The sequence below is a fragment of the Cokeromyces recurvatus genome (assembly GCF_025118155.1).
Source record: "Cokeromyces recurvatus strain NRRL 2243 chromosome Unknown BX663scaffold_38, whole genome shotgun sequence".
Classification (NCBI taxonomy): Eukaryota; Fungi; Mucoromycota; class Mucoromycetes; order Mucorales; family Mucoraceae; genus Cokeromyces; species Cokeromyces recurvatus.
Window position 1 is genome coordinate 89,413 of NW_026251424.1, and position 19,335 is coordinate 108,747.

The 19,335-nt window shown below is 30.2% G+C and overlaps 7 protein-coding genes across 7 annotated transcripts; 2 read left to right on the forward strand and 5 right to left on the reverse strand.

Annotated features, from left to right (window-relative positions):
• BX663DRAFT_489888 (uncharacterized protein) lies at positions 1–1,780 on the reverse strand (the record flags this gene model as incomplete). Its single annotated transcript, XM_051524928.1, has 8 exons — positions 1–187; positions 249–417; positions 539–597; positions 704–856; positions 975–1,206; positions 1,262–1,351; positions 1,420–1,504; positions 1,619–1,780. The coding sequence occupies 8 exons, from the start codon at positions 1,778–1,780 to the stop codon at positions 1–3; spliced, it is 1,137 nt and encodes a 378-aa protein (XP_051378605.1).
• A 3,188-nt stretch (positions 1,781–4,968) lies between these two features.
• Positions 4,969–6,195, reverse strand: BX663DRAFT_564580 (pyridoxamine 5'-phosphate oxidase-domain-containing protein). Its single transcript, XM_051532052.1, has 2 exons — positions 5,633–6,195; positions 4,969–5,554 (listed from the first exon to the last, which is right to left on the reverse strand). Exons 1-2 carry the CDS (start codon positions 5,893–5,895, stop codon positions 5,089–5,091), a joined length of 729 nt encoding a protein of 242 aa, XP_051378606.1. The 5' UTR covers positions 5,896–6,195; the 3' UTR covers positions 4,969–5,088.
• A 1,437-nt stretch (positions 6,196–7,632) lies between these two features.
• Positions 7,633–8,232, reverse strand: BX663DRAFT_489890 (uncharacterized protein; the record flags this gene model as incomplete). The annotated part of the gene is made up of 2 exons (XM_051524929.1): positions 7,633–7,709; positions 7,737–8,232. The coding sequence occupies 2 exons, from the start codon at positions 8,230–8,232 to the stop codon at positions 7,633–7,635; spliced, it is 573 nt and encodes a 190-aa protein (XP_051378607.1).
• Positions 8,233–9,692: 1,460 nt separating this feature from the next.
• On the forward strand, positions 9,693–12,670 carry BX663DRAFT_489891 (SacI homology domain-containing protein; the record flags this gene model as incomplete). Its single annotated transcript, XM_051524930.1, has 15 exons — positions 9,693–9,984; positions 10,050–10,180; positions 10,236–10,350; positions 10,409–10,491; positions 10,578–10,626; positions 10,692–10,914; positions 10,969–11,067; positions 11,129–11,204; positions 11,270–11,308; positions 11,365–11,476; positions 11,539–11,611; positions 11,688–11,905; positions 11,973–12,056; positions 12,131–12,597; positions 12,626–12,670. The coding sequence occupies 15 exons, from the start codon at positions 9,693–9,695 to the stop codon at positions 12,668–12,670; spliced, it is 2,106 nt and encodes a 701-aa protein (XP_051378608.1).
• A 153-nt stretch (positions 12,671–12,823) lies between these two features.
• On the reverse strand, positions 12,824–13,817 carry BX663DRAFT_533251 (Alpha/Beta hydrolase protein; the record flags this gene model as incomplete). The annotated part of the gene is made up of 4 exons (XM_051530514.1): positions 12,824–13,309; positions 13,363–13,543; positions 13,628–13,733; positions 13,814–13,817. 4 exons carry the CDS (start codon positions 13,815–13,817, stop codon positions 12,824–12,826), a joined length of 777 nt encoding a protein of 258 aa, XP_051378609.1.
• A 348-nt stretch (positions 13,818–14,165) lies between these two features.
• On the reverse strand, positions 14,166–15,229 carry BX663DRAFT_489893 (vacuolar protein sorting-associated protein 29-like protein; the record flags this gene model as incomplete). The annotated part of the gene is made up of 5 exons (XM_051524931.1): positions 14,166–14,304; positions 14,360–14,718; positions 14,795–14,869; positions 14,944–14,967; positions 15,227–15,229. The coding sequence occupies 5 exons, from the start codon at positions 15,227–15,229 to the stop codon at positions 14,166–14,168; spliced, it is 600 nt and encodes a 199-aa protein (XP_051378610.1).
• Positions 15,230–16,084: 855 nt separating this feature from the next.
• BX663DRAFT_237154 (uncharacterized protein) lies at positions 16,085–19,015 on the forward strand. Its single transcript, XM_051521833.1, has 4 exons — positions 16,085–16,539; positions 16,599–16,706; positions 16,803–18,475; positions 18,601–19,015. Exons 1-4 carry the CDS (start codon positions 16,248–16,250, stop codon positions 18,607–18,609), a joined length of 2,082 nt encoding a protein of 693 aa, XP_051378611.1. The 5' UTR covers positions 16,085–16,247; the 3' UTR covers positions 18,610–19,015.
• The last annotated feature ends 320 nt before the right edge of the window (positions 19,016–19,335 follow it).

A 19,335-nucleotide genomic window follows, 5' to 3' on the forward strand; every position in this document is an offset into this window, starting at 1 on the left:
TCATCTTTCATTGCAAATAGAGTTTTCTTTATCAGATGCTATTTTCCTTACAATCCCAGTGGCTGGATCTACCTGCATCATTTTACAGATTCTTACGGAATAAACTTGTGTTCCAATAACAGGAAATAATTGATATTTCAGGACGCCTCGAATTGTTAATTCATAAGGATATCGAATTAATGATGACCTATGATAATCATTATTAAGCCAAAAAAAATGACATGTATTCTTCTTTAATGCTTTAATACCATCTTTCATTTCCATCTATATCTCCTGCTTTTGTTTTACCTGGATATTTAAGTTGAATTTGACTAGTTGCAATACTTTTTTTTGATGATGAGTTAAAATAAAAGAATGTCGAAGAAGGTTCGAATATAAGAGGAACTTCTAAGGTTTCAATAGTACCGAGGAATTCTACTAATATATTAATAAACAAAAGAAAGAAGGAAATATAAGCACACACACATGTATATATGTATATGTATATGTATATGCTTGCCTTGTTTTATATCATCGCTAGTAGTAGGTACATAATGACTTGTAGCGAATAGATCAATAGAACCATGTGATATTTGAACTTTAAATCCATTTCTATTTCTATTTAATACAGATTATTGTAATGTACGAGTTTTTATTTAGTTGTAATTTTTTTTTTTTTTTTTTTTTTTTTTTTTTTTTTTTTTTTTTTTTTTTTTTTTTTTACCTTGCTTGAACAAAAATATTTAAAAATAATTGTTTCTGAGTGCTTAGAACATTTCCAAAAGAAATCACTTCAATTGACCTTAGAGGGAAGATTAAAAACGTGAAATAGACAATGGTAAAAGTAACAAATAAGCTCAGAATAGTAATAATCCATCTATTATATATATATATATATATATATAAAGATAGAGAAAGAGAGAGAAAGAGAAAGAAAGAGAATACAATTAATAATGTAATGATGATATATTGGGTTTCTTGTGATATATTTTAACTTGTTTCTATTCTTCCTTTTCTTTATAGTAGTTTTATTATAAAATAGTAAAGGTGAATGTTCATGATCGTCATCACTTGATTGAAATGGTTCTTGTCGCTGATAATGGAACTGATTGGATATAGAACTTGTATTATTGTTATAAAAATAGCTATCATTTCTTGAAGGCAATAGCTCAGAAACAGTTGACCTTAATACAGGTCTTTTATAATATATACTCTTATTTAACTTCTCTACAGATAGATAGATATAAATGAATTGTTATAGAAATAAGCTATACTATATTACCTAATGACATTGTCGAATCCTCTTTTAATATTATTAAAGAAAATGATGGACTCTCATTTGTATTATAAACATATCCACAATCATATGAATCTATGAAAGAGATATTAATACAAGACAAATTCCCTCTCTCTCTCTCTCTCTTCATTCAACAATAATACCATCTATGTCTAATACAGCTTCATAAAGGTTCTTTGCAAAAAGCTCTGTGGGAGTTGAAATAGTTGTTGGATAATCCCTTCTTTTCTTTTTGGGATTATTTATGTATTTATAACATACATTGCTTTTCTTTATATCCTTACAATTAGATTTTAAAATAAGTATGGAGGAAGTCATTCGATTATTGCTTATACTTCAAACCTGCGATCTATGGCCACTACTATTATTCTTATTCTTGTTATTAAGACTGAAATAATCCCCTTCTGTCACATTATTAAAAGTAACAGGTTCAATCGTTAATTTTGAATTTTTTTTGCTAGTAGCGAGCGTTATATTGTTCCCTGAAGTTGGAAATCGATACATATCAGAACTACGAATCGAATAAAGCCTTGGCCTATTATTACAATTATTCTCTGTTGAAGGAATTGTATTAAAGATTCTATGATTATTATTAGACTTTGTAGCCGTGGTATTCATTTAAAATATAGTAAAATTTGAAAGAAGAAAAAAGAAATAAAAGAGAATTTAGCATTTTATATATATATATATGTATATGCATATTTGTATAAATGTATAAAAATAAAATTGATTCCAAGATAGTTTTCATGTGTATATGATGTTTATTAGTTCCTTTTTTTTTTTTTGTTTATTTGTAACAACAATTGTGTCAGCAGCATTTTATGTGAATAATTAAACTATTACTTGTAAAATGTAATAAATGTTTAAGATATAAATTGTATTAAAAAAATTGCCCAAGCTAATTCATCAATGAAAATAAGTAAAAAAAAGCTAAAAAACAAAAAAAAATACCCTCCTTTAGGATTAAAGATAGGAAAAAAAAAGTGGTATAGCGACAACACATTTGGTGAGGTGGAAGAGAGAGCAGCCAATCAAGGAATTGTTGACTAGGTCGTTGTAATAACAGTGAAGGAAGTTTTTTTTTTTAGGATGAAAAAAAAAAAAAAAAAAGACAATCAAATTCGTGAAGTATTGTCCAAATATCTAATCAACAGACTAACTAAGGAAGGATATCATAATACATGCGCGTTTTTTATGTAGGAAGCTAATTCAATGGAAATGAAAAAGGATCCTCAATAGTTTCAGGCATTTGAAGTCGATAATGATTTTTTTTTTTGGATACAGTAAATGGCATACTACTTTTGTCAAAAGCAGTGTAAGATGCTTAGGCCAATAGGTTAAATAGCGTCCAGGTAGTTATCTAGGACGCTCGGAAATTTATAGGTTATATTCAGTGCAAGCCATAGATAATTAAAAGATTAGATCTCTATTCAAAAAAAAAAAAAAAAAAAAAAAAAAAAAAGACAACAAGTTGAGTTCAATTTAAAATTGATGCCACTATTAAGATGAGTAAAACTCTTTTGTAAGAATACTTGACAAAGTTGCTTGAAAGTACAACAACCTCTGGTACTTACTATTGGAATATGTAATTGTTAAAGGAGACGCTTTATATGTTTGTATTAATGTGGACTTCTGGGAGAAGTTTGAATATGCAGCAGTAGAAGTTGTAGTAAAAATATCTTCAGATAAATTTATTGAGCGAACGAGAAACTTTGCTTGTGGAATTGAAAGACAATTTACCATCGCTAGTTGTTGAGCAAGATGAAGCATTATTGTATTTAACAAGGATAGAGTTATCATGGATAGTATATGGTTCATATTTCGAGTAAGAACATGATCATGTAACTAATATGTATATAATTCATCTATCTTTAATATTGGTGACCATTTACTTTATGCTTAACTAATCACTGTTTCATAACATCGGGCATTTATTATTAATCATAACACAAGCATGCCTTACAAACTGAAATCAGATAGGACTGTATGCATAAAGTGTACAGCTAATAATTATAATAACACTCCGTCACTCTTAACTCTGATATGCTTATGATAGAAGTAGATTATGTAATCCCTCATCTTATATACAACACACATTCAGGAATAAAATGTTGTTTTTACCAAAAGTAAAATGTCGTCGTACTACGTCTATCTGAAAAAAGAAAGAAAAAAAAAACGAAATTTTTAGCTTCTCTTAGTAATAAAAATAAATAACTGAAGCGACACTTTTTCATTTTTTTCTTTTAACTCAAGTAGTAAGCTTTGTAGCCTAATGAATCGAATTTCTGCTTTGTTTCAAGTAAGTTAAGCGCTATCATTTGATGTAAGTTTCCAAAAGATTTGAAAATGAAAATAGGCGTATTAATATATAATGACTGCCAAGGTATATTTGTAATAGTAAAGAGGAAGACGATAGAGTTGGATAGTATATAGTATAAATAACAAACTGTTAAAATCATACAAGAATCATCCTTTTTGTCTTTTACAGAATCTTTAATAATTTTATCTTTAGGAACAGTCTGCAATCATTCATCAGTCTATTAATTGCTTTGCTTACATAATTTTAGTTTTCTCCGTCCCTTATTTTATACAATAGCTAATATTTTAACTAAATAGATAATATCCATTATTTAGCTACTAACAAGCTACTAGTTTAACGATGTTATCGTTTTGTTAACGTTGCTTTTATATTAATGCATATCACAAGTATCAATCTGCAATCCTTATAAGCAGGACTTAAGCACTCTCCCACGTATTCATCAATAGAGTGAGAATCTGACAAACAGTCATAATATTATAAACCCCCTTTTTTTTCCTTTGACATGTATTTACACTATTTATCTAACCTTTGAACTAATTAATATACCCTAAAACTTCTTCAAGTCAATTTATAGGTTTGTGTCTGCTGAAAATGTTATTTTGAGGAGTAACCACAGAGTTAGTTTTTTTTTTATTCAAATAGATGCTATTCGCTGGATGTATTATTCTACCACATTGTCTCTTCCTCCTCCTCCTCCCCCTAATTTTATGAACTGTGTGATACTATCTTTAATGCAGTTCATATGGTGTTCTACCTAACGTTTCTATCAAAAAGATGAGAGGCAAAGGATGATACAATTTGGATAGATATAAATCAGTATACTGTTGTATAGTGCTTAATATCTTGATTTCTCGAGCACATGACTTGTCAGCTGATTTCAACAATGAGGGACATGTATCCTACATCATTTGGCTCCACAATAAAGAAGTGATTCAAATAAACCTGATATATTATTTATACTTTACAGAGCACGATTAGTTTTAACACTAGTTATTGTTAGAATATTCAAGTATATAAATTCAATAAGATTAGGATTGTTCTATTCAATGAAATGAATTATATGTACACCAATGATGATGAATATTATTATGTAATAATATCTCATATGATAGTAATCATGTCAGCATTTGAATAACTGGTATTATTGTTATAGTTATAGTTAGAACACACAGTATGAATTCATACTTGCTTTTTAAATAATCGCGATAGTTCAGCACGACAAAAAAAAAAGATATGTCATATGTTGTATGAATGTAGACTAATATAATTTTTTATTACGCCAGTTTTTGCTTATCGTCAAGACCTCATTTTCTATTAATATCACATATCTTGTTGTAAATACACGTATGTATGAATAAACATATATATAAAACCCTAACCCTCTTTATTTTATTTTATTCATATCAATATCATATCATTTACTCCCTTAACTTGCTTTGCTTGATACAATTATTTTGTATTATCAAGTCTAAAAAAAAAAAGAAAAGAGTCTTTATAACAATACTTTTAAACCAGTTGATGGGGACCAATGACGTACAGAAGTGACTTTAACTATGAGTAATGTAAAATTATCAAATGCTTCCTCAAGTAAATCTTGAACTTGTTCATTTTTAAACCAGCCTGTCATTGGGTCAATATTTTTGATCTCTAGTTCCTTAACACCCTTTTGACTATAAACCATCTGTGCTCTCATGGATGAACCTAATTCAATAAATTGACGTAACCTTTCTCCTTGCCAATCAAATGTATCATGATTCAACTGCTGCTTTATTAAAAATGATTGTAAAGCTAAGCTTTTGTTGCTCCTAGTAGCCACTTGTCCTTCCACTCTTGTATCCTCTTTCTTCAAATGCTGACCATCGAAGAAATGATTGTCTAGCTGGCTCTGATTAAAATTCTTTTTTATGATATCAATTGTACCACTTATACGAAACTGTTCCATTGTACCATTCATATACCTGTTTTTAAAAAAAAAAAAAAAAATCAATCATCATGAATTTATACAACACGTTTTTTTTTTCTTTTAGCCTCTTTACCAGTTGAGTTCAATATAAGGATTTGCTTCAAGTTCCTTTATTTTATGTGATCCTTTGTTTGTAGTTATGACAAGTAAGTCGCTTTTCCATCCCGTTTCTTCTGTATGATGTTCACCAACGAATCCTCTTATAACCACCGTTCGTACCGCTGGCTTATTATCAGTAGTGATGGTGGCTAAAGATGCATACGTTGCGGATGTTCCTACTCTTTTTATATTTTCTGCCAAGGACGCTTGTAAAAATTTTTTCCAAGAGGTTTGCATATTTCAAGGGAAAAAAAAAAAAAAGGCATAAATGTTATTTTTTTTTCTTTTTTAGAAAAACAACAACAACAACACAGAATAGCCTTCTTACAAGTCACAAAGAAGAATATTCTGTTACAACTATCATATTATATTACAACTTGGACCTTTGAACATTATTTTAAATCGTTATTATTATTATTATTATGGGAATGAAAGACTTGTTATTATGATTGAAAGTATGTAACGTATGACAGAGAGTTCCTTTATTTTCTGTTTATGTGTGTATGTATGGTAAGTACATAAAAGAGAATACTGTTACAAACCATCTTTATTTTATAATAGCAAGAAATAGGCGTTATAAATCACACACACACACACACACAGTATATATATATATATATATGTATGTTTGTATGTTTGTATGTTTGTATGTATCTATAGAGGAGATAGTTAAACATTGTTGTGTATCTTTCGACATTTTTGGGAATGATTCGGCTATTAAAACAGAATCAAACTGTTTCATCGCTTAAGTTGCCAAAAATTTTGAAGCAAAAAGCGTAGCGTATATCGTCATAAAAAAAAAAGACAAGTTATAAGAACACACACATATATATACAAATATATATATATATGTAAATAGTCATACAATTCATCTTTGAACAGCTACACTTGGTTATAAATTCACTGTCAATATGATAGATATAGTCCTGTACTGACTGATAAATATAAAAGGAGACAAAAAAAAAAAAAGAAATTAGTTTTGCACTGGATAATGTGTCACATTTATTCGAGCCTTCTTTCTCTGTAGATATTGTACAGATGGACAACGGATGTATTATTGTAATGACTTTATATTAATTGCATTGTGAATGGTGTCTGTGGTGAGATTAGATACCATTATTCACACTCTGAGTGTAGTTGAAGAGGTCAGCTGAGTTAGGATAGCAAACACTCTGAATTGGCAATTTCATCTTCAAATAATGAAAGGAAAAAAAAAAAAAAGATGGAAAAGAGTAATGTACCCTTCATAATTAAACAGGGATGAAATTTCCTGCTATCAAGTTTTTTTTTTTTTTTCATTTTTTTTTGTGAATATGAAACTTCTTAATAATGCCAACGACGATACGATCAAACGATTTAAATACTAGAAATAATTCGTAGTTTTAACTTTAGTTTAAGAAACAGACATATCAACGAAGTCTTGTTTATTATAATTTGTTAATATTCACTTGTCAATTTAACAAAAAAAGCTATCTATTACTGCAAAAAATAAATAAATAAATACGTGTATTAATCTGATCTCTGAAATTACGCAAAAAAAAAGGGGGGATGGTTTCCTATTATTATATAACGCAAATTCCCTTTCAGCAAAGGAACTAAATATAATTGAACAACTGCGTATATGCAACGTATTGTCTGTACCTGAAATTCTAAAATGAAATGTTATTTAAACGTATAAAGGAATAAAATGATATGCATGTATACGTGCATATATTCTTGACTGAAGTATTTTAATGTTTGTTTATCTATTTGTTTGTTTGTTTGTTTTGTTTTTTCTTCCTATTATTTCATGTAACATTGATTTAGTCTTGAAACATGTATAACATATTTAAATAAAAACACACACAAGTTTCTTATAAATGATAATATACGTGAAATACAAAATAAAAAAAAAATAGTATATTTTTTTATTATGTAATCAGATATAAATAATGAAAAGACCTTCTTTCTTTCTCTCTTTCTTTCTTTCTTTTCTTAATTAGGTGGATGAGAAGAGATTGGAGGTCTATGACGAGTCCTTAAAATAGATACAAGATCATCCAATACTCTACCTTTTTCACCACGTATAATTTTATTACCTTGTTGATGCTGTTCTGTTGCTGTTGTTGTTGTTGTTGTTGGTGCTGTTGGTGCTGTTGTCATTGACGTAGTAGAAGTAGAAGTAGTAGTATTCATAACAGTAGAAGAAGAAGAAGAAGAAGAGTAATCAGTGGTATTATTTTTATTTAATGTGTCATTATTTTCATCAAGAACATCATTGTATTCTAATTTTAGCAATTTTCTATTTCTTTCATTCTCTTCTTGAAGGTATTTAATTTTTCTCTTTAGTTGTTCGTTCTCTGCTTCTAATTGTTCCATACGTGCAGGCCAATCTGCCATGGCATTCACTCTTGCTTCCAAATCCTTTACGTAACGTTCCTTTCTTTGTCTGAAAGCTCTTTGAGCAGCTCGGTTCTGCTCAGCTCTTCTAGATTCTATCACTGATTTTTTTGTAGCAGGAGATGGGGAACGTGAACGATTGGTTATTCCTTCTTCTGTTTTCAGATGTGGAGTAATAGTATTTTGGCTTGACATTTTTTATTTTTATTTTATTTTATTTACTTTCAGAACAAAAAGAAAGAAAAAAAAATAAATAAATAAAAAAAAAAGGAGTAAAAAAAAAAAAATAAAAAAAAAAAAAAAAAAATAATAATAATAAAAAATAATAAAAAATAAAAAAAATAAAAATAAATTAATCTTATTTCGCTACCAGTTCTCACGAAAAACAAATCTATAATTACGTAATAAATTTATAATTGTAATTTACAATTTCATGGTCCTTTCAAGTGGACTTTTAAAAAAAAATTACGTAATACATAAATATGTATTTGTATTTACTACTGTTTTTTTTTAATTTGAGATTAAGACTATTGTCAAAAAAAAAAAAAAAAAAATTGGACGATGAAGATTTTATTTTTAGATGTCATAGAGACACTCTGGAATTATTCAGTAGACGTTTCTGCATTTCTTATTGGATAAATATCACTAGTGTCCAAATTGTCTTTGGTTTTACGGACGAGCCAAATCTTTTGTCTGTAAACAATACCTAAAGTAATATACAAAAAAAAAAAAAAAACTATTTGAATTAAATGCTATAAGAATTGGTCTTTGCTTTCTTAAAAAAAAAATTGGCATCCCTTCTTGATATTCATGCTGACATGACGATACTTATATATCACATTTTTTTCAGTGACGTTAATGTCTTGCTGCAAGAGTGTGGAACTTCCTTTGCAAACAAGCACAATCTTATAAATACCATGTTCTGCGGCTTTAAGGTCCTTTTTTTTTCTAAAAAAAAAATAAAATAAAATAAAATAAAAAATAAATGAATGAATAAATAAATAAATTGATAAAATTGTTTTTTTTTTTTTTTTTTTTTTTTTTTTTTTTTTTTTTTTTTTAAATCCTTCTCAAATAAAAATACGCATACACAAATGCAAATTTAATTTATTATGCATAATAATAACTTGGATAAAACAGATTTAACAATACAACTCTATGTGACGACCACTTCCTTTGTACTTGTCAAGGACAATAACATTCTTGAGATTCATTTTAATGATCAACAAAAGATGACTCGACTTACATCTTTTGAATCAAATAACATTATACAAAAATATGAAATTTATGGTGTCATTGGCTTTTTTGAAGGATTTCAAGGTAAAAGATGAATGATGGATATTTACTTGATATTAACTGTATTTCTTTCTTTTTCTTTTTTGAAAAGAAAAATACATGATTGTAATATCATCTGTTCGACTTTGTGGCTATGTTATGGGGAACCCCATTTATATGATAGACGGAGTAAGCTGTCTCAGTTTTGATACTAATCGAGCATGTCAAAGATTAGATATGACAAAGGTATAGATAGATAACCATGTATGATAAGAGTTATTATTCATGCTATATTGAAAAAAAAATAAAATAAGCAGGAGGAAGAGGAAAGTAAAGAAAAGTCTACTCCTCCTGTACAACTTACAAAATCGAATTCATTTATGACTCGAATTAAAAAAACACTTGCAAAGAAGAGAAGCTTTAATCAAGAGTTAAACAAGTTGGACGAAGACACGTTAATTGATGCACAGGAAGTACTATTGAATAGTCAGAAGGAACAACAAGGACTTGAACATTCACATTCACATCCTTCACCTGCTCTTAGTTCTCAGGGTTCTTCATTCTCGGTATCTTCTATTGAAGATGAGGAAGAGGCTGCATTAGATCAGCGTCTAGTAAAACAGATAACTGAATTATTTAGTAAATCCATGTTTTTATTTTCAAATTCATATGGTAAACTATTCTTTATGCAAAACTGAATACATATATGAATATATTCCAACTAACAAAAAAAAAAGATATCACAAATAGCTTCCAAAGAACTTTTGAAGAAAAAGGAAATAATGATCCAACTGTTCCTTTATGGAAAAAAGTAGATAAAAGGTTTTGGTGGAATGAGCATTTAATGCGTGATTTTATCAGACAAGAGGTATACAAGCTACATTACATCTTATACTCTATTTATTCATGCATATATGATTTAGTTGGATGAATGGATTCTACCTATTATGCAAGGCACCTTACAAATTGAACCGTGCCAAATTGAAGGATATAACTTTGATTTCATATTATTATCTAGAAGGAGCAGGGAAAGAGCTGGTAATAAAAAAAAATAGTAGGTAATAGTAAGCATGTTTAATAAATATTTAATACATAGGCATGAGGTATCAAAGAAGAGGGGTTAATGAAGATGGCCAAGTAGCCAATTTTGTAGAAACAGAACAAATTATTATATTTAGTGTAAATGAATATAAAAGAGAGATAGAGAGAGAGAGAGTATTAAATCGCCCTTTTTTTTTTTTTTTTTTTTTTTTTTGTTAAAAAAGAAAGATGATATAAATCACGTTGCATCATTTATTCAAACAAGAGGATCAAGTAAGTATAGTTTGTTAAAGAAGAACATTTATATATATATGTATAATAACATGTGTATATGTTAGTACCTGTTTTTTGGAGCCAATCTCCTTATAGTTTGCATCCTATACCTATATTGGAAAGAAGTGAAGAAGAAAATGAGATTGCATTCCAAAAACATTTTGCTACTCAAGAAAAATTATATGGAAAGCAACTTATTGTTAATTTAACAGAGTTGAAAGGAAGAGAAGCGATTGTTGGAGGACAATATCGAAAGCATGTTGTAGAATTAGGCGATCCAAATATTAAGTAAGTGAATAGATTCCCTTTACATATATTAGTTAAAACTAATATCTATACTAGATATGTTGAATTCGATTTTCATAAAGAAACAAAGGGCATGAAGTTTGAAAATATCAGCAAATTAAGTAAAAGCTTAGATGATGATTTATCAAGAATACAGTAAAGTATATATATACATACATTTATTTATCAAATGTCATCTTTCTCATAATTATATTAGATACTTTTGGGAAACAAATGCAAAAGAAAATAAGGATCCTATAGTGTATTGTAAACAAACAGGTGTCTTTAGAACTGTAAGTTTTATCTCTTCTTCTTCTTTTTATTTATTTATTTATTTAACTATCATCTTTTGTTGTAGAATTGTATGGATTGTTTAGATCGTACTAACGTTGTGCAGGTCTGTAAGATTAGGAAAGAGAAAAAGCCAATAATGACATTAACTTGTCTATATAGAGTGCTTTCGGTCGTTGTGTACTTAATTTACAACTCATGCGTTTTGGTATCTCTGAATATCCAGAACAAGGAATTAAATATTATGATCAATTTGAAAGGATATTTAATAATGGTATATAATGTTGTATTTTTTGAAAATAACTTTATTTATGTGTATGTATATATGTGATATAGTATGGGCAAATAATGGGGATATGATTTCTAGAATGTATGCAGGCACAAGTGCTTTAAAGGGTGATTTCACTAGGTAAAATAAAGCGAATTGATCTTGTATATATATATATATATATGTGTATATAGTCAAGCTAATGATACGTGTACAGAACTGGAAAAAGGAATATTACGGGAATGATGAATGATGCCTCTAATTCATTAGCAAGAATGTATTTCAATACTATTAAGGATTTTTGGAGACAAGCTACTGTGGATTTTATCCTAGGATATCATAAAGTAGAAATTTTTAAACATGTACCTCAAAGTACAAAAATGTCTGCAGAGCCTGGTTTTGATAGAAGATGGGCTAAAATACGAGCCGATGCCAGTAAAGTTTTAATTACTTGTATATAATAATCAGTATAAGATTAACGTTTATTATTATTATTTGAAAGTTAATATCAGTAGTGAAATTGTTATAGTAGATGAGGAGACCAAGATTGGAGGATGGACTTTATTATCGCCTAGTACAGAATCTGGTAAACAAAGGTAATTATATGTGTATATATGTGTATATATGCGTATATGCATATATATATTATATGTCTTCTAGTAACATTTGTCTTATCTATGTTCATTAGTAAATCACCAAGGAAACAGTTCGAAGAAAAAGTGGTACTTCTGACAGATAAAGCATTTTATGTTTGCAGTTATAATTATGAACTGGAAAAGGTAATACAATTCACCCGACTTCCTCTGGATACTATTATGTCTATTCAAATTGGTGAATATATTTTATCTTCCTTGACACAAGATTCTAGATCAGAAGATCTTAATTATGGATTTATTTTATATTATTCTAAAGAAGGTGAAATTGTACGTTGGAATACAGGAAGTATTCAGAATCAAAGTCTAGGTGATATCAATATAGTAAATGACAGAAATGAGGAGGATGATAATAATAATAGTGAAGCTCGTTTAGAAGAAGATGATAGTCAAATGATTTCATCTGAAGTACTAACTTCTTCAGCAGAAAAATCTATGCAACAGAACAGAGAGAATTGTATTATCTTTAAAGCGGTACGATATAATGTTTTAGGTGAATTAGACGGTGAAGTTGAAAGTTGTAAACAACAAATTCAAAGTATTGTAAATTCTATTCGTGAAACATGTGGTCACAAAGAAGATGATTTTATAACAAAAGAAGCAATTATTAGCTTAAAACAAGCAGAGAAGACGGATGGTGTTTTTAGGAAAATGGGATATAAAATTAAACAAGCTATTTGGATTTAATAAAATACACTATTTATTTTTGTTCTCGAAGTCGAGCCGCTTCAGAAAAATGATTATCTAATAACTGATTATAGCGAACAGGCTGTTCACCAGGTAAACCATGTCCACTACCATCAAAAACTTCAATTGGACAATCCAATACTTTACTAATATAATAAGAATTAGTTGGATTAACAAGGTTGTCCCAAGTGCCTGTCAAGACCTTGACAGGAATACCCGCTTCTTTGATCTTTAAAAGTCTAGCATCAGAGACATAATGACGAAGACAAGCAGCCATTTGACCTAAATTACCTTGTAAGGTTTGAGGTCGACTGCGATCAAGTCGAGCTAAAAACATGGCAGTAGCCATTTCTCGATTCGTTTTAAAATGGGCATATTCTTCCTCAATAGGTTTATCATTTAACCATTCAGGAGGGTAAATGAGGCTAAGAGCAGATCCTATTTTAAGTTTTGGATCTCTTACAAAAACCAATCTACCTAACGTTGTAATCGCTTTCCACTAGTTATTATATTAATACATGTCCGTTGCACACACACATTTTTTATACCTACAGGTGGAATCTGTCGCCCTGAAGTTGTGCTTGTTAGTACAACAGAGCAAAATCTTTCTGGCCAAGTAGTTACCAATTCAAGTGCAATCATGCCTCCCATTGATATACCATTTAAGTGTACATTATTTTTCCAACCAAAATGATCTAACAAATCAATTACATCATGGGCCATCTGTGAGGTACTATAAATAGCTATTGTTAGAAGAAAAAGAAAAAAGAAAAAAAGAAAAAAAAAAAGATAAGGATATTCCTTATTGTCAATTTACCTATAAAGTTGTCTGGGTGCATCCGATAATCCCATACCACGATTCTCAAAAATGAGTACTGTATATTTTCCTGTTCCTGCAAGATATTTGGTTTGACGTTCCCAACCTAGACAAGAAGAATTCAAACCTAAAAATAACATGAAATGAGCAAAATGCATAAAAATATAATTAAAATTAGAAGGTTACCCATAATGAGCACAACATGTTCTGGCCCTTCACCATGCAATTCATAATATATTTTAACTGGAGAAGATTCTCTTTCTTTGGCTACTTCAACGTAGCCATTTTCTTTCATAGTTTCTAAAGACATTATTGTTTTAAAAGTTGAATATTAAAAAATAAAATAAAATAAAATAAAACAAACTACGAATTCAGTGTTTTCTTTTTATTATATGTATACACGCATTTTTTTTTTTTTTTTTTTTTTTTTTTTTTAGCAATTAATTACAAATAGTAATTTTCTCTAGTGAAAATATACCAATGTTATGCATTATGTAATCTTTTTTTCTCTTTTTTTGTAAAAATACATGTATTTTATTTATAACATTTTTGTTTCTGCAGTGGACTTTGTATATTCCAATTTTTCAACTTTAACTTCATTATCTATTAATTTGTAAACATATGTAACTACTGTGTTTCCTTGAATATCCATTAATATAAAAGATGGAATAGGTTCACTAATAAATAAACGTGTTAATCCTGCACATTTTTCATTATATGATATAGACTTACGTTGCTTCAGGCATAGAAGAATAAGCACCGGTGGCACTACCGGGATTAATGAAGAATTTCCCATTATATTCATAAGCTTCAAATTTATGTGTGTGTCCTGATAGCAAAATATCGACTTCCATCTGTCTTGCTGTGATGTCTAATGATTCTACATCTCCCCACGGGATCACTTGATGTCCATGAATAATACCAATGCGTAATTGACCTTCTGTAATCACTTTAGCTTGAGGTAAGCTATTGTTTTCATCAAAATCACCTTTGACGGTAATCATGTCTCCAGCTATTGTTCTCAAGTATTCGAATGTCTCCTTATCAACTATATTGCCTGTGCATAAAATTTTTTGAATTTTACCAGGAATCTTTTTAATGTTAATGTTTTTTTTTTCCTGATTCTTTTTTTTTTTTTTCATTTTATCAGCGCGTAGATTAACTTACCAAAAGTTTCTTAAATTTATTAGGAAGTCCATGACTTCTATGAGGGATGTGTAAATCTCCAATAGCAAGAACGAGCTAATAAATATAGAATGAATATATATATATTTTTCTATTCATCTTTGTTGTCAATATGATGAATTACGTCTTACCACCATAACTCTATTATAAAGTACCTTTTTTAAGAAAAAAAAAAAAAAAAAAAAAAGAGAGAAATGAAGAAAATGGAAAGAAATGCATGTAGTCCACATGACTTGAATTATAAGCTCCGTAATCCTATTGTCCAATCAATAACAGGTTTAGAACCTAAGGAAGAGGAGAAAAGTATATGGTATGGGGTGCATCCAGTATTAGCTTTGATCGGATGTTTATGATATAAACTTTTATTCTTTTATTATTGCGGAATGAATATATACGCGTTTGCTTCTCATTTACCATAATTAACACTCATCATTTGGCTAGTTATCTTGTGGTTAACTCTTTTTAGACAGACACTGTAAATTAATATTATGTAAGAAAAAAAAAAAGACTCTGATTTATAAACTAGGATGCTGTAACTTATTATTTACTAGTTGTTTATTCTAATTAAAGTCTGACTAAATGTTGCACACTGAACAATCCCAACAAGACTCAAATCTGATAAATTCACAAAGCTTAGGCGAAAATAGCATTGGAAATCAGCAGTGGTAAAGGAACACTTCGAAACCTCTTGCTTATTTTTATTTTAAATATATTAAGTTTATCAACTATAGGAATTCACGTTCAAGTACTCCCAAGCCTGAAGAAGAGACTCATTCCCAAGAAATAAGATTAACAACCTTAGCTAATTTTAGTGAATTATATGATGATTTGAAACAATATGATCACTTTCAAGAAATGTTTAATTTATATTTAGAGGCCCCTCTTTTAGTTGAGTATCAACCAGAAAAATATGTGCCAGCCGATTACTCCTCACCATCTCCACCTCTTCTATTCTTTGATAGTGATATTCCACAACTTGAAGAAACAAGTGAAGTACTAATTGAGCCTTTGATTCAGCAACAACAACAACAACAACTACAACAACAGCAACTACAACTACAACAACTACAACAACAACAACAACAACTACAAACATCTTCCCAACCATTTACAATAACGTTACAGAAGCCACATCCACAGCAATCAAGAAAATCGTCAACACATAGTAAATCCAATAACTCTCATGATACAAATAGTAGATATAGTCATAATAATAGAGAAAGGAGAAATACGGATAATCAGATACTTTTGTATAACAATATTAACTGTCATCAACAATCTGCAATGCCTATTTTAAATAGTCATTGCCCACCACAATTTCCTCATCCTGCCTCTGCACAGCCATCTCATCATCACTATTATCCCCCTTCTCTTCCACCACAACAACCACCACCACAACCACTATCACTACCATCATATCAAAATTCACAATCGCATGTTAGTGAGCTGCCTATTCAAGGCGCATATTATCATCAATCTAATTTGTCGCAGTCATCGAGAATTGAAGCTACACCTTCCACTATTTCTAATAATAAAAAACGATCTTCTGAAGAGATGTTTACAGGAAATGTCACAATGGCAAAAAAGCCAGACCCATCTTTATCATCTCGTATCATGCCTAATCATAATAATAGTGTTAGTGTTTATTCAGGTCCTCATTATGTGCCTGAAAATTATAGTATCAGAGTTTGTCAAGCGTTTCGAAAATCCTATTTTACACCTGAAAAGTATTCTAACACAACCAAGTCGAGGTATTATATACCAAATATTAATCATTATTTCCAAGCTGCTTTGGAAGATGGCTCCCATTTTGATTCTTACAGTGATTATCGAGACGATGATCCAGTTAACTTTAGGCATGCTTATCGTATCATACCCGAAAATGGATCGAAATGTAAGGTTATTATATAAATAATATAAGATACCGTATTCACGCCTTTTACATATAAATATATAAATATATATATATATATATGTATATAACTTGTAGTGATTCACAATCAACATATATCTGCTAGAAATTATCCTTATGGAAGTTTACAGCGTTATCCAGATCCGTATAACCATCAAATACAGCAACAGCAACAGCAACAACAACAACAACAACAACAACAACAACAACAACAGCTACAGCAACAACAACAACAACAACAAATACAGCTACAGCTGCAACAACAACAGATACAGCAGCAGCAGCAGCAGCATCAACAACAACAACAACAACAACATCAACATCAACATCAACAACATCAACATCAACAGCATCAACAACAACAGCATCAACAACAACAGCATCAACAGCAACAATATTATTTTCATCAATATCAATTACAAAGCCAACAAAGCCCACAAGAAATACCACCTCAGCAGCAACAGCAACAGCAACAGCAACAGCAGCATGACAAATTATCACAAGTCCCATTATCAAATCAAGTTGCTGTCCCAGCTCGTAAATGGCATAAACCTGTAATTAGATCCCCTGAACAAGATAGTGTGTGTACTTCTGCGGATGAGGCTAATAGTATATACATGAACCACAGTTCAAATCACAAGGGAAAAGAAAAGCAGGTTATGATAGAAGAGAATTCTAATACTGATAAGACAGCAAAGCGTAATTCACTTTATCCTCCACGAGTGCCCACCGTTGTTTGTTCCTCATTGAGCGATTCAGATGAACCTTCTGATCAAGAGACTGTAGATGATTGTGATCGAACTGAATCTCTTGAAACACCTAGATCAGAATATCAAGTTAGTCGTGAAAATTCTTATACACAAACACAAAATCCTATTAATGAACCAGTTGCTAACTCTACCTCTAATTCTGTTGTTATTGTTAATGATACTGTCAGTGCACATGATAATGCTTATACTCATAATGAAGTGAATAGTTTTAAGACAAGTCATATGAATACTATCAACACTAATCCGACTGAAATAAATAATCATGATAGCCCCATCAATGACGATGTTTCTGATTATGATCCTGTCTGTTTTGATACGGGCGACTATGATGCCAACAGTAATAATAATGAGGTGGTTCATATGACTAATAACTCTGTTGCTACTGATAATACTGAAATTACAGGAGATTGGAAGGAGGAATATATGCTTGACACAGATAACTCTGATGAGGGAAATGAACCCAAACAAAAGAAACCAAGAATAATTGAGCCAGAAAAATTTCGACATGATGCAAAGTATGTGGTCCCTTCTAAAACATTTGCCCTTAACTACATTAGAACCCTTGGTAAATTTATTTCCTTATGGCGTTTTTATCAACCTGAAATTTGTTGCGTTTGTTATCAAGGTGCTTCCACTAATAAAATGGTCTATTGTGACAATCCACTCTGTGAGGTTTGTGTTCATATCCGTTGCTTCAGGCTAATATCATCACCTTACGTAACCCAGTCGAAATGGGCATGTGATAAGTGTAGTTATTTTGCACATGTTGAAGAAAAGCGACAGATCGTAGCCAATTGTGCGCTTTGTCCAAATGTCCAAGGATTATTCTGTCGGTTAAACACTTATGTGCATGATATCCCTTGGGTTCATTATACTTGTGCCAGTATGTTGGTTAAAGATAGGAATAACTTTTTATATCAGCCAGAGTTAGGAGAATATGAAGTAAGATTTGATGTTATTCCTAATGAAGCTTTCGAAAAGGTAAGAAAAAAAAAGAAAAAAAAAACCAAAGAGAGAGAGAGAGAGAGAGAGAGAGAGAGGGTTCAATAAGAAGGCTTTTTTTTTTATTAATATTATGTTTTACTCATTTATGAATAGGTTTGCAGATTATGTAAAGATGAGCTTTATGCCAAGTATGGAGCAAAGATATCATGTGCGCAATGTTCAAAATCATTTCATGTTACTTGTGCAGAACAAGCAAATTATTATTTAGATTATAAGAATAAAACTGCTTTATGTTTTGAACATGGACCTGAGAATACGACAGCAAAAGATGTCTGGTCAACAACCATTTATTATCGATGGGTGAAAGAACGTGACGATTACTTGTTGACACATCTTCATAAATCTCCCGAGATGTATGCTATTGATGGCTGGAAGAAAATTATTCGAGAAACGAAGCCTAGTTTCTCAATGGGACGTTCTGAAATCAACGCACATTATAATGCCTTTTTTGACGTGTTGAAAGAAAGAAGATATGCTATTGAAGGCACCTATTATAGTCGATGGGTGGATTATATACTTACCTTCTTTAGTTCATATTATTCAGCATTCGATACCGACTTCCGTCCTCAAATGTTTAAACAAAAGATATTTAATCGTGATATACCATACAATTTTGAAGGAATGATACTTTGGGAGGCACCTGATTTTAAAACATCACGTAAAGAGATGACGAATAAGGCAAATCAACAAAAGTTAGCAGCTAAAAAGCGTCAACAGACTTTAAAACATAAACAAATGATAGAACAACGAACTGAAAAAGTAAGACGAACACGTCTAGAGAGATCAAGAAAGGAATTACCTATCGTATTACCTTCAAAGGATTTGGTTTGTTCTAT